General features: G+C 57.6%; 1 protein-coding gene across 2 annotated transcripts; it reads left to right on the forward strand.

Moving 5' to 3' along the window:
• Positions 1–7,336: 7,336 nt before the first annotated feature.
• Positions 7,337–9,597, forward strand: DLX2 (distal-less homeobox 2). 2 transcript variants are annotated; one of them, XM_030018137.2, is made up of 3 exons: positions 7,337–7,798; positions 8,031–8,218; positions 8,492–9,597. In XM_030018137.2, exons 1-3 carry the CDS (start codon positions 7,474–7,476, stop codon positions 8,807–8,809), a joined length of 831 nt encoding a protein of 276 aa, XP_029873997.1. In that variant the 5' UTR covers positions 7,337–7,473; the 3' UTR covers positions 8,810–9,597. The 2 variants fall into 2 exon arrangements, with proteins under 2 accessions (XP_029873997.1, XP_029873998.1); XM_030018138.2 differs by having other exon boundaries at positions 8,034–8,218.
• The last annotated feature ends 4,823 nt before the right edge of the window (positions 9,598–14,420 follow it).

Raw genomic sequence — 14,420 nt, forward strand, 5'->3', positions numbered from 1 at the left:
CTTCCTGCATGGATTCATTTATTTTGCAGAATGCCTCCCTTCTGTTTAAATTAAACCACTTCCACAGTAGGCTACCCTAACAGCCTAAAACCATTACTTTTACTTTCACACCTTAGTTTATTTGATGCCACCACCTTTGTTCAGACAAGCCCTTACATAAGCACACCCTTTCACTTTCTTAGTTGACATGCAAACCAGCTGTAGCAGGCTTTTAGAAGTGGGCAGAAAATTACCTTTCTGAATAAATTCTCATTCTAATTTGAGTGACCAAATTGCATTCACATGGAATGAATAACCATTACTTCAAAAAAATCAAGTCTTGTCCGTTCCCAATCTTTGGAAGCTAAAAAGAGAACTCAGACCTCAAGCAAGCAAGCCAAGCAAAGCATTCCTCTTCTTCCCTTCTCCCTCCATCAGACCAGATGTTAATTGGTTGCCCTGTCAAGCACTGGGAATATGAAAATGAATGCTAAACCTCCAACGTATAAAAGTATCACACTTCAGACGTGTCAAGCTTTGTACTACAGGATAAATGGCCTATCGGGATGCACCAGCATGGAACAGTGGGGACATCCTGTGGCCATTTAGATTCTTTACATGCGAATGTTCCCATTATTATTTTTAATCCATTTGTTCAACCACTTTTGCAAATTAGATGCAAAGTCACTTAATAATGTAAGAAGGCCTGAAGGCAACAGAATTTGCTTAGCAAACTTCCCACCTAGCACTTTATGTAATCCCTTCTCAGCAGTTGTCATGCTCTACCTCAGTTTTTAGTTTCTTCTCTTCTGGGTTATATAGTTTCCAAGTCAAAAAAACCCTGAACATTTAAGGAGCTTGAGCTGGTCTAGGTGGCAACACTAACCCGACAGCCATGCATACAAGTCAAAAGCGACATTCTAATTTAATTTATTTAGATTTATAGCAGTGTTCATAAAAGGCATGTAATTCTCAGATCTAGGCATTCTGCCAACAGGAAAAATACTATTAGATGAAACACGTGTGTAAAGTACCTGCCAATATTGTAAGCTAAGCAACCACAAGAAAACAAAAGCCCAGTTACTCTTGTGAATCTGAACGCAGTTCTTTTCATCCCCTTTCATCCAAGGGAGGAACAACTTCAGGATAGATATGTGTGCAGACTATGAGGTTGAGAGCTCCTCACACACAGCTCACTGTGCAAAACTCCCTCTGTTTTCATACTTACATGATGGAGTTCAGCTATACAGCTTGAGGAAAAGGTCCCCCAGCCAGTTCATGGGACAGCTGTGGCTTCACAAGTCAAGATAATCTCAACTCACTTCTAATCATGTTGACTTTACCACTTTTAAAAACAAAAAGCAAGTTAACTTCAATGACAATTATTTTCTATGGTTTGTATGTGCATATTTTCTCACTACAGGAAAGAAGATTTTCTCTTAAATTTACATCTTCAAGCAATTCACTGTCTCTACTTAAGCTGCCTATGAAGGCTGGTGACAATCAGTGCCAAATCTCAGAGCAGATGTCCAAGTGTTCCAGTGAAGTGGCTCTGCAGTTTGCATGGCCCACAATTTGAGTCCATTTAGTGTGGCATTCCAGATGGAAATGCAGCCACCTAGGACTTGCCCCAAGTGTGTTGCAGCTGTATAATCCACTTAGGAGGTCTGTTCTTGAGCATATCTTCTTTAAAGCAAAACATCCCATCCTTCCGAGCAAGACATTCATGTTTTCCAGCAGGAACAGACCTTTTTATTTGCCAATCAGAGGAGGTGTCAGCTAAAGCAACATGCTACAGGAGAAACTGCACTCCACACCTCAGGTGGTTCACTGGCCCTAGAAATCAAAACTTACCCAAGCACGCTGAGGTGATACAGCGTTTCTCAGCTCCAAATACCATTGTCCACTAAATTCAAGCCTTAAAATAATCACACTTAAACTAAATCCAAAGCAGTCTAAGCTATTCTGTGTGTTGAACAGTTTGCTTAAACTGTGCTTAGACTGCACAGGCAAAGGTTGTACAGATGTTACAATCAAGGCAAAAAAATCTGTTCTCCATTACCTGTACAAAAATGGGAGTTCACAATGACACAAATGATCAACTCAGCCTAAATCTGCTCCCACAAAATACGCCTCTCAGCTTCTCTCACACTTGTCATGTACAGCAATATTAGAAATTATCGCATGATTCATCTTGAAAGTATTTTTCATGCATGCTCTTACTAAAGATTTTTTCCATCTAAATAATCACACACAAAATTCTTTCAACAAAGATTTACCTGTGGGCTGAACCTGAGTTTGCTCAAATCCACTATAAAGTGGGCTCAGAGTATACATGTACCTGCAGCCATGGTTGCCCAGCCTGTGGCTGGTTAACATTCCCATATAACACTATCAAAAAGATTACTTTCTAGCTGTCCTACCAATCCCCTTCTATAGAAAAAAGCATATAGCTTTTGTCAGTGTTGTTACTTATGATACAGCTGGTAAAAGAAAAAAAAAAATATCTAGAAACGCAAGAGCTTGTCAGGACAGCCTGAAGGGCCCCACTTAAGCACTGGGAGGGATTTCACAGCCATAAAGGACGTAAGAGGGACTGCTTAGGCATGCTCTGCTTTATTCCCAACACCCTTGTGCCACACATGGACGATTGCTGCTCTACTGCCTTCACATTCTGCACACAGACCTTCATTCCCCCTGCATCTGTAGCAATAATGAGACCCAAGAACGTGCTGGTATTAGACACTCACCCCATGCATCAGGCCATGCCCTTCCTCAATATAGTACAAGGAAACAAATGAGAAACACCTGTGCTAAATAACACCAGACTAATCCACTATTAGACGTCCCAGTTTGTGCTCCAGTCTGCAAAGGTTTCTACTGAAGAAAGGTGCTGAGCTGCCAGTGAATCTTCACTGAGAAAGATAATCTGAGGCCAAGACAGCTTAATAAACAACTCTGAAAGGATTTTACAGAGCCCATGTCTCCTACCACACTTGTATAAGCTGTTCACAACAAGGGGCTAAGAAAGGAAACCTCGGGGAGCCATGCAAGAGGGCATATTTTTCCCAGAAGAGTTTTGTGATTTTTGGAATGAAGTAATCTGATGCACAGATGGATGAGACAATAAACAGTTTTTAGAGAGGAAAACGATAATGCTGGATTCTGAAACTAAGCACAGCAGGTAGCAAGATTCCAGATGGGTGTTGGAAAGACTCATAGAATTTCCTAAAAGCTGATATGCTTAATCCCTTGGAAAAGGAAGATTTAACTGTTACCAGTACACCAGAGTGTAATACCGGATCTCATAGGTACAATGCAAGCATAAACCCTCCTCATGGCTTCATGTGGCACATCATTTAAATGACCCTCCTATTATGAAGGCAAACGCTCAGGACTATACCATGCATTGTATCACCATAAATCCACTGGAAAGCATTTCCCACAGCCATGAAAAGAAACCCATACTTGTTAACATGTCACTGCAGTAGAGACTACTGTCCGATTACTTTTTTGCAGCATTATCAGAAATAACAGGCCCATTTTCCAAGATTCACCACATTCCCACTGAAATAAGTGAAATGGTTCAGGCAGATGTGGACCATAATGGATAAAATAATATTAACAACTACAGCGGAGTAAAAAGTAATCCCTTTCTTAATCCTGAGTGTGGTTCTCCTCAAGTCAAACTTGAGATAAAACATCATGGAACAACTTGCTGTGTTGATCTCTAGGTTAAATCTATACCATATATAAAGACTGAGGACACCAGCCTTTAAGTGCTTTCACATTTTTTCTCAGACGAAGTCTGTTTTAAGAAAAGAATCATAGAAATAATAGTTAATAAAAAATAAAACAAAACATACCAGGCAGGAGTTACTGTAGCCATTTCTGAGTCACATACAACTGGCCTGTTAAAAAAAATAAAATAAAAAATTAATTAATACAAACTGATCAGCTGGAGAGATAATAATTTTGAAGACTGATGGTCATTTCTTGTGTTTGTACACACTGTGTTTAGTATACTTGATAGACAAAATATGTCCACAGTCTTAGCAGCATGAGGATGCTTCTAAAACAAAAAAAGTCAACAACAACAAAGCCAGCTCAATTGTTTTGCAGCCTCTGGCAGTAAGTGCTGTACATTTACATAAACCTCATGACCAAAACTTTTGAACACTGAACTGCTGTGCAACAAGAAGGCAAGCATCTTTCTCACATGTGCAACTGAATGACTAATGCCCCTAAGATATATATTTTGCAGCACCCAAACATTCCTTCCTTCTCACAGGACATAAATAATAAAAACATGATCTATTACACCAAAACCAAGCAAGACTGCCGAGCACTGATAGCAGGTACACAAAACACTCCTTCTCTCCTCTGAGTTCTACCTCATGCCCCAGTCTCCCTGGGTCCTTTCTAATTACCCATTCAGACAACATTCACAATTCCCAAAGCAGAGACAAAAAAAGTAGAACTAAAATTATTAACTCGACCTGAGAACACGAAAAAACATAAACATGGGCCAGCCTAATGCCATTATTTTTTTTAACTCCTCTCTAATAGCAAGACTGATTCAGAGGAGTGTGTTTTAAAACAGTCATGGTAGTCAAGTTGTCTCTTACCTAGTACAATCCTTCCTCCTTCCTTCAGGTTGCCTGATGTCTTCCCTCCCTGCATCCTAACCTGTTCACCTTCATGGCCCGGAGAGCCATGCCCTTATTTATACAAGTTGGTTAAAGCAACAACTTCACTCACGAGCAAAATTCAAGTAAATGAGAAACAATAAAATCAGATCTACAAGATCAGCCATGTGAATATGTGCATAAATAACTCTGCAGTGGTCATTCCAGTGGAGTCTGTGCCTCCACACAGGCAAAACAAATTGCAGGAACAAAACCATAGACTCTGGAGCAGCTACCACATGACAATTCACTCAGATCTGCGAGTCCTGCACTAACTTATGAGGAACAACTTGCATGAAAAAGACTATTCATACAAGCTGAAGTAAACAAAACCATGCCCTTCACTTTTTGTGTAAATCACCATGCACGGAGCTGTATAGCACTAAAATATTTATTTTAATTAAAAAAAAAAAAGTTTTGCCACATAGCAAGACAGATTTCCAAGAAAAGTCCTTTGTGTTATTAAGTCCTCAGAATGAGACAACATAAGGTGACGTGTCCTTTCTCCTTCGTATTTTTTTTAAACTATCTCGCATGCTTCAAAATGCGACTAATGAAAAGTAGCTGATAGCCCTGACCTCTACTGATCATCACTAAAAGCTCTCTGCTGATCATCACTAAAAGCTCTCTGTCTCTCCCCTTCTCTCCCGTGCCAGTCAGGGGCTGCTCCGGGCTGCTGGGCCCCATGCAGCAATGCACAGAGACAGCCGTACGAAGATGTAACCTGCGACAGCAGTAAGCTCAGACTGCGGGTTTTATAAACCGGCTTTCTTTTGCATCAAATACTGACTGTGTTTGAGAGAGGCAGCAGTACGCGAGCCCACTGGTACAGGCGCCGTGCCCTCTCCGTAACCGCCGCCGTTCTTTCCCGGCCCCTCTCCGGGTCCCCGCGGGCTCCGCTCGCCCCGGCAGGGCCGAGCGCCAGGGACCGGCGGTGTCGCCCCGGGTTCTCGGCACGTCGCTTCTCTCGCAGACTGTACCCCGGCCTTAACGCCGGCCCGGCCGAGCACCCCGCCTCCCGCGGTCCCACTCCCGGGGCCACCTGCCACGGCCGGCGTCGCGGGGCCCCGCCCCGGACCCGCTCACCTTCGCCCGGCGCCCGCCGCAGCGCCGCCGCCCCGCCGGGCACAGACGGACAGGCTCCAGCCGCGCCCCGCTTCAAAGCGACCGCAGCGGGGCCGCGGCCGGGGCGAGGCCGCCCCGCGGCGGGGGCGGGACGCCCGGCGGAGCCGCCCGGCACCGGCACCTGCGCCGTGAGGGAACGGACGCCCCCCGCCACCGCCGGGCGGCGGCGAGCGCGAGGAGGGCTCCTGAGGGGGCACGCGCCGCTGCTCCCGAGGCGGGGCAGGCGCGGGGGCCCGCGGGGGCGCGCCGCGGCCGCCCGCACCCCCCCCCGCCCCTTGCAAATAACGCCACGGCGGCCGGTCTCTCTTTTATTTTTCCCTTTTTACCCCCCCTTTTTGTCCCATTCGCAGCCACCCTCGCACCAGTGCCGCCTCCCTCCCTGCCCTCCCCGCCAGGGCCCACGCTGAACACCCGCGAGATGCCCCCCCCACCCGCGCAGGGACGCGGCCACCCCTGCGAAAGACAAGCGTTTCCTGACAAGCGGCTCCGCTCCACGGGGAGACGGTCGAGCGAGAAAAATAAAACATAAAAATCGGTTCAGAAGCCATGTCCCTGCGCCTCCGGAGACACCATTCCGGCTAGCGACGGCACCCGCCCGCCCGGCCCTCCCGCCCACGGCCGCCACGCCGGTCGCAGCTGCCCCGCGGCGGTTCCCCCGGCAAAAGGCGGCCGAGGGCAGCGCCGCCGCGCCCGCCCGACACCCGCCCCCGACGGCCGGCGTCGTCCTCGGTGCAGCCGCAAGCCGGCAGGGACGGGGCAGGGAGACGGGCGGCCGCTCGGCGGTGCCCGGCACCGCCGCTCCCGCCGTCGTGCCGGGGCCGCAACAACGCGCCGTTACCGGCTGCCGCGTGGAGGGGACGTCCCGTGGGCGCCGTCAGCAACGGCTGCGTAAAATGCACGTGCGCGTGTACCAGACGGAGCGTCGCCCCTCCGCGTGTAACGTTGCGGAGGTTTCGCTGGAAGGCGCTACCGCGCTGGCACGGAGGGCGGCGGGGAGCAGCGCTCCCCCCACGTGACCGATCCCCCGCGGACAGGACACCCGGGAAGGACCCCCGACCGCGGCCCCCTCCCCCGGCGGCGACCGCGCGGGGATGCCGCTCACGGGAGGGGCGGACGTCGCGAACCTTTCCCTGCGGTCGCCGGCCGGGCGAGGGCGCACACCGGGCACAGCGCGGCAGGAGCGGCCGCGCCGAGCCGCAGCCCCGAGCGCTCGCCGGCGAGGGTCGGACCGCCCCGTCGGACCGCGCCGGCGGAGAGGGGCGGCGGAATGAGCCGTGCGACGGGGCCGGGGAAGGTCCCGGTCCCGGTCCCGGTCCCGGTCCCGGTCCCGGGGCAGTCCCTAGCCCCGCGCGGGGCGCGACCCCGCGGCCGCTCGTGCCCGCGCCCCGCAAACCCGCGGGGATACGGCGCGGCCGGGCGCCCCATTGGCTGTTGCTAGGTGACGTGCGCCGCGCCACGTGACCGGTGTTAAATGCCGTCCCGGCGGCGCGCGGCGCCCCAGAGCCCGTCCCGCTGGCGGCGGCGGGAGCGCGGCTGCCCGCCCCGGCCCGGCCCGGCCCCGCGGGCGCGGAGCGCAGCGCAGCGCGCCGAGCATGGTGGCGTGGCCCTGACCGCCTCTCCCCGGTGGGGACGGCCGCGGGGCGGCGGCGGCGGCCCGTGCCCCGGCGGGCTGGGGCGCGGGATGACCGGGGTGCTGGAGAGCCTGGTGCCGGACATGCACGCCAGCCAGATCTCCGCCGGCAGCTACCACCAACACGGCGGCCTGCACAAGCCGCAGGAGTCCCCCACGCTGCCCGTCTCCACGGCCACCGACAGCAGCTACTACACCAACCAGCAGCACGGGGCGGCGGGCGGGCCGCCCTACGGCCCGGTCGGCTCCTACCCCTACGCGGGCGGCGGCACCGCCCCCTACTCCGCCAAGGCCGGCTACGACCTGGGCTACGCGGGCGCCTACGGCTCCTACGGGCCCTACGGCAGCAGGGCCTCTCCGGCCAACAACGACTCCGGTACGTCCGAGCCCCGGGGGGGGGGGGGCGGCTCGGGGAAGCCGGCGGGGAGCCGGGTGGCCCCTCCACGCCCGGCGAGGAGGCGGTGGGGGCTCGGGACGCGGGGTGGGCCGGGAGGGCGCTCGTCCCCGGCGGGCCGCCCCGACGGGGCGGGCGGCGCTGCCGCGCTACGGGCAGGGCCCGGGGCGGCGGGGGGCTCCTCTCCTCACTGGCACCGCCGTTTCTGCTGTAGCAGAGAAGGAAGACTGCGAGCCGGAGATCAGGATCGTGAACGGGAAGCCGAAGAAAGTGCGGAAGCCCCGGACCATCTACTCCAGCTTCCAGCTGGCGGCTCTGCAGCGGCGCTTCCAGAAAACCCAGTACCTCGCCCTGCCCGAGAGAGCGGAGCTGGCGGCCTCCCTCGGCCTCACCCAGACACAGGTAGGGCTCTCCCGCCGCGGCGCCCCGGGCACGTCCCGCCCCGCCGGGGCCGCTCGCCCTCCGCGGGGTCGGGTGCGGGCGTGGGAGGGAGGCCGGCCCGCGGCGCCTCGACGGCCCCGGTGTGGAAGTGCGGGGGAAGCGGCCGCGCCGCCGAGGCAGCGCCGGCACCGCTCGGGGCTGCGAAAGCTGCTTGTCCCTGCCCCACCGCGGGCGGCCCGGGCGCCGGGGCGGCCCCCCGGAGGCTGCGGCCGCCTGACGCCCCTTTCCCCCCAGGTGAAGATCTGGTTTCAGAACCGTCGCTCCAAGTTCAAGAAGATGTGGAAGAGCGGCGAGATCCCGGCGGAGCCTCCCCCCCGCCGCAGCGCCTCGCCGCCGCCCCCCGCCTCGCCCCCCGCCTGGGACTTTGCTCCGCACCCGCGCACGGCGGGCGGCGCCGGCACTGCCAGCCCCAGCCCCGCCGCCGCCTTCCTCGGTAGCTACTCGTGGTACCCGCCGGCGCCCGGCGGCTCGGCGCACCTGCCGGCGGCTGCCCCCCTCCCGCAGCCGGCGCAGCCCGCGCACCACCACGGCGGCGGCGGCGGCATCTTCTAGATGCCGCAGAGACTTGAGCCCGCGGGCCGCGCCCGGCGGCCGCGGGGCACCGAGGTGCAGCACTGGTGTTTTGGTGAAGCCTGGCTCCGGCCGTCCCGGCGGAGAGGAACCGCTCCGCGCCCCGTCCCGTCACGTCGCGGCGCCGGCGGCGGACCCCGTGTGCGATCGGCCCCGCCGGGCCCGCCCTCCCGCCGCCAAAATAACCGCGCTGCGGAGCAAGCACCCACTTCCACTCCCTCCGTCCCCCTTCCTCCTCCCCGGCTTTTTCATCAAACCACCGGTGCAGAACTTTGGTTAACTTTATTTTTTATTTTTTTAAAGTTGATAGGTGCCTTTGCGGATGACCTCACTTTGATGCTGGGGATTAAAAAAATAAAATGTTAAAAAAAAAGATAATTTTTATATGTAGGTTTAAAACAAGAGCCTCCCGTGTTTAAGTTACCCTTTTTAGCCATGAACGAAACCGTCCGGCGAGGGGGGGCCGGTAGCAGGCGGTGGTACCGGCGCGGCTCTGCTCCCCGCGGCGGGGGGCCTCCCGCCCGCGCGGTGCCTCCGGGCGGGTTTCGAGCTCCGACGGGGCCTTCCCGGGACGGGCGCCGAGCCCCCCCCCCCCCCCCCCCCCCGCCGGCAACCCAGCCACTGGTCCTGCCTCTGCGCCGTTTGATGTCTAGAGTCGTGGAAAAAAAAAAAAGGGTATTTTTGGTTATTTATTATGGAAAACTTAAACACTCTTTAATGTTTCTTTTACAATAAGCAGAGATTATTTAAATAAATTATTGTTTCCATGGTGCCCGCGCCGTTTCTTTGGGGATGGGGGAGGTTGGGGGTGTCGATCCGGACCACGGCGCTCGCTGGGGGCGAGAGCTGCGTCCTCTCCACCCCCTCCCCATTGCAACTGTTGCCACAAGCCGGCAACCTCCCCCTTCCCCCCCCCTCCTCTCCCGTCTACAATAAAATCTCGTCCCTGCCAGTCTTCTCGGCGAGGCCATGAATCACTCAGCGCTGCCTGCAGCAGCCCAGAGCTGCCCCCCCTCTCTCCCACCCCACCCTCCGCCTGCTGGCGCCAGCGACATTTCGCCCGGGACTGGCTCCTGCCGTCTCCCAGACGGGCCAGAGGGGTTTGGGGCAGGGCCGTGTCCGGGGACCGGAGTACGCCTGCAGCTGGTCCCCGGGCGCAGCCCCGCCCCGGAGAAATTTCACCCCCCCCTTCACCCCCCGTCGGTGGCGCCCAGGCCGGTAGCCTGCTTGGGAGCTTTGCCTCGGCGGGAGCTGGTGGGTGCCCCCGACCCCCTCTGTGGCCCTTCGAAGGCACCCCTCATAGCTGAAGCCCTCTGGGATGTACCCCGCGAGGGCTGGACCCCTCCGGGCTGAACCCCCCTTCCAGGCTGCACCCCCTCCAAGTTGCACTTCTCCGGCATGGGCTGGACCTCTCCAGGATGTAGCCCTCTACGGGGCTCCGTACCCCTCCCTGCACCCCTCCGACCTGAACCCCCTTCTAGGCTGCACCCCTCCGGGCTGCCCCCCGTCGGGACGTACCCCTCCCGGTTGTGCCCCTCCCAGCTGTAACCCAGAGGGGCGTACCCCTCCGGGCTGCGCCCCTGGAGGTCCTGGCGGCTGGAAGAAGTTAAGGGAGGTGTGTGTGGGGGGGTGTCTCTGCCCCTTGTCGCCCCGAGGCCCCCGCCAGCCTGGGAGAGTGCGGGGGGAGAGGGACGGGTGCGGAGGATCCCGCTGCAGACAAGATGATGAAGAGGCCTAGGCCAACTGGCCCGGGGCAGGGAATGTGCAGCCCGGCCGGGACTCTCCCGACAGGCCTTGGCATGAGGAGCCCGGGCGGGGCCGGGGAAGGCGGCCCCACAGGGGACACGCCGGAGTGGGGGGGACTCGGGAGGGCGGATTGCTCCTGAGAGCTTGCGGAAAGCTTGGGGGCGGGGGGGGGGGCGCGGGGGGGAAGGAGGAGAGAGGAAAAGAGAGGAACGAGGGGGGCGTTGGACGACAAGAGGGACGCCCGCAAAGGAGGCGAGAGGAGGGAGCGGGAGACAAAGGGGGAAGCGGCAGCTGCCCGCCGGCCTCCGCGCTGCCCCGGCGGCGCGGACGGGGAGGAGAGCCCAGAGCCTCCCCGGGAAACAGCGGGGCCGGCCCCGTCCGCACCTCTCCCCCGCGTCACCCCCCCGCCGGCCGCGGCGGGACCCGGCGGCCGCGCTCTCCGCCGCCCGTTCCGGCCGGGGAGAAGGAGTTACCCCGCTGGCGGGCGGCGAAGCGCTGGGGAGGCGGCCACAGAGCGGGACGGGGGGGGTGGGGGGAGGGAGGCGGCGGGGCCGCTTCCAGAAACAGGGGGGAGTGTGGCGGGGGCACGCGTGGCTAGCAGCCCGGCGGAGCCCCCGGCCTCCGCGGTCTGGCGGGGGCGGGGGGTGTCGGGGGGCTGGGACACCCCTCTGCCAGGTGACAAGTTCTGCTAAACCGCTCGTCCGGGATGCAAGAGGAAACCGTGGGCGCGGGACATGGCCGGGACGGGGACAGACACCCCCCCCCCCCGCCCCGTCGTTTTTACGGGCGTTTCTCGCTGTTAAATAATGTCGTCGTCCCCCCCAAACACCTGCCCTCTCGCCGTCGGTCCTCGCCCCGCGACTCCAGCCCGGTGCAGCGGTGCGGTGCGTGCCTCGGCCCCGTGGGGTCGGGCAGGATACCGACGGCGGCGTGGGGTCCCCCGGGGGGGGGGGCCTGCCCAGGCGGGGGACGCTTGTCAGCGGTCCGGGAGCAGAGCACCCCGCTCCGGGACGGGGCAGACCGCAGGCCGCCCCTGTTGCCCTCCGCCCTTTCCTTCTCCTTTTTAGTTATTTATGAATTTATTAATGGTTTATTGAGTAGTATTTATGTGCTGCCTGCTAGCAGCAGCTCTCCCCGGGCTGCCCGCACCTGGTGTACGGGGCGGGGGTGTTCCTGCTTCCCCCTGCAGCCCCTCCGCAGCTCCCGGAGCCCCGCCAGGCTCCGCATTTCGCCCGCTGCTCGCACGGGCTTGGGACGCGGCTCACACTGTGCTGGGGGCGGCGAAGGCACCGCGGATGCATAGGCGCGCTGCAGCGCCGCACGCACCCTAGATGCATACGTATAGATATGTGTATGTTTGTGATCTGTTTTCTCATGCTCTTCTCCTGTCCGATAGGACGGGGCAGGCACCGCTGTGAAGCATGTGCCCCCCGCACAAGGCGGCAGCTACGCGGGGCTCGGCCGCCCGGGACCGGGAAGAACCGCGGGGAGCGGGGCAGCCGAGGGGCGAGAGCTGCCCCTGCCCTCCCCACAGCACTGCGAGAAGGGGTTGGGGGTGGGCCGATTCCGTCCCACGTCCCAGCGCCGACGGTCCCCCCCTCCCCGCCCCGTCGGGGCCGGCCCCGGGCGGGGGCTGCTGAGCGGGGCTGGCCCCGGGGGGGCGGCCGGGGTAAGCGACGGCTCTGCGGCCAGCCCGGTCCGGGGGGGGCCGGCCCGGCAGCCGCCCGGGCGAGGGGCACCCTCTGCCTCCCCGGCGCACGGGCGGGGCCGGCCGGGCTTGTGCCGTGGGTAGGCAATTTACTCATTTGCCCCGGTGAAAAGAAAAAGCACGAGAAATTCAATTAAAGCGGCTCTGGCAAAAGGAGTTATTTGAGGCATGAATGTCTCCCCTAAAGCTGCAGCAATCATGTGGCATTAGACACTTCCGGAATCCTATAGCCAACTTGAAAAATCCCAGACCCCTTTTTTCCCTAATTTTTGCTCTGATCTGTAATTTTATCCACATTTGCACTAGTTTGAGCATTCTGGCTCTCCCATCTGAAAGCCTGCAATTACTATATAATTCTTCGCAATTTCACATGTCCTAATATGGACTGTAATTTTTGCGCAAGACAATTTCCTGCTATTTCAAGCATCAACATTGTCAAAGTTGTATGTACATAATAAATGGGAATATCAATGCATAGTTTTTAGCATAACATCTTGACTCCTCGATAATTATATCCGTTCGGAGCCTACGCAGAATTAGCCTGAATTGCATGGTAACTGCTGCTGCTTTAAAATTTTTAAAAATTACTCATAATTTTCCCAAAGATTACCAAGATCTCGAGTGCACAATGTCATCAGCGTAATGAAGAGTAAACATTTATGCTAATAATCTGCAATTTTTTTCATCAGCTATAAAGACAGAGGCTATATAGCAGAAAATTTCAGTCATATTCTGCAAGAGCAGAGCTGCAAAAAGGCTGCTGCGCTCAGAGGCATGTGCATCTCTGGGGGATCTCAATCCACATTTGCACTCTCAGGATATTATTATTGTGCTCGGGTTCTTCTCTTTTTTTTTTTTTTTTTTTTCCCTTCCCTTCCCTTTTCTTTCTCCCTCCCCGATCCTCTCCCCGTCTCTCACACTCTCTCGCTCCTGTAACTTTGGTAGCAAAAAGCCGCGTTCGGTCCTTTGGTTTGTTGTAAAGCAAAGACTTGTGCCCAGAGCCTCAGGGACTGAGGCGGAAGGTAAGGGTGGCGACACAGGCTCCTTTCTCGCGGGGGTAGGTGAGTGCACGGGGCGCGACGTGGACGGATGCCCCACGCGGGCCGCGGAGGGGGGGGGGGGGGAAGCACCGGCAGCGGCTCCGCCGGCCCAATTTCCCCCGCAAAACCTCCCGCCGCCGGCGCCAGGGCAAGGGAAGGGAGCGGAGCGCCGGGCCGGGCGGCGGGGACGCCGCGCACAGCCGAGCCAAGCCGAGTCGCGCCGCGCCGGGACATGCCGCCGGCCGAGCCGCGGAGCGCTGCGCGGGCAGAGCGGCGCCGGGGCGGAGCGGGGGCACTCGCCGCCCGGGGTTTCCGCGGGGGCCGGGCAGCGCCCGTTTTCGGTGGTGGTTTCGCGGTGTGCGTTTGTCGGTTCCTTGCGAAGGGGAGCGTTACTGCCCGGTTCCCAGCCGGGAGCCGGGAGGCGGGAGGGGAGGGCACCGGCGCGGGGGGGGGGACGGACACGACGACGACGGCGGGACATGGCACTTTTTCACCGGCGTGAGAGCGGCGGCGGTGGCGGGAGCGGGGCGGGCGGGCGGCGGCGGGGAGAGCCGTGCGGGCGGCGGCGGGGATTTCTGATCCCCCTCTGTCAAACGAAGGGAGCAAATTCCGAATGCAGACGGGCTTGGGCTCTGATATTTGATTTTTTTCTAGTTTCAGGGGCCGCTCTGTGCTCTGCAATTAGATTGACACATGTACAACATCCCCAGCCATTCAAGGGGGTTCGCAGGGACACTCCAAAGGGATTTTTTTTTTTCCTTTTTCTTTTTGGGTGGAAGATATTAAAGAGGTATCTGTTGTTTGGCAATTTTGCTAAGTCTGTCTTCATTACTTCAACATTGTGCATTTGCTAATTTGGAAGCCCCTTCCTATTGACAGCTCTGCTCCATACACCTGCAAGCAATTTGCAGAGCTCCAATATAGGAGAATTGCAGAGATGGCAGCTCGCACCTATTTTATTTTTTTTTTCTTCGCTTTTCTCAATGCACAGCAAATTTGGCTTTCAGTGCGTTATCTCTTTTGTTAATGCAAAAAGATTCCCTGGGCGAAAAAATTGCTCATAATTACCAGAGAGATGGGGAAACTGCATTAGAATAAA

Source organism: Aquila chrysaetos, chromosome 6 (assembly GCF_900496995.4).
Source record: "Aquila chrysaetos chrysaetos chromosome 6, bAquChr1.4, whole genome shotgun sequence".
NCBI lineage: Eukaryota > Metazoa > Chordata > Aves > Accipitriformes > Accipitridae > Aquila > Aquila chrysaetos.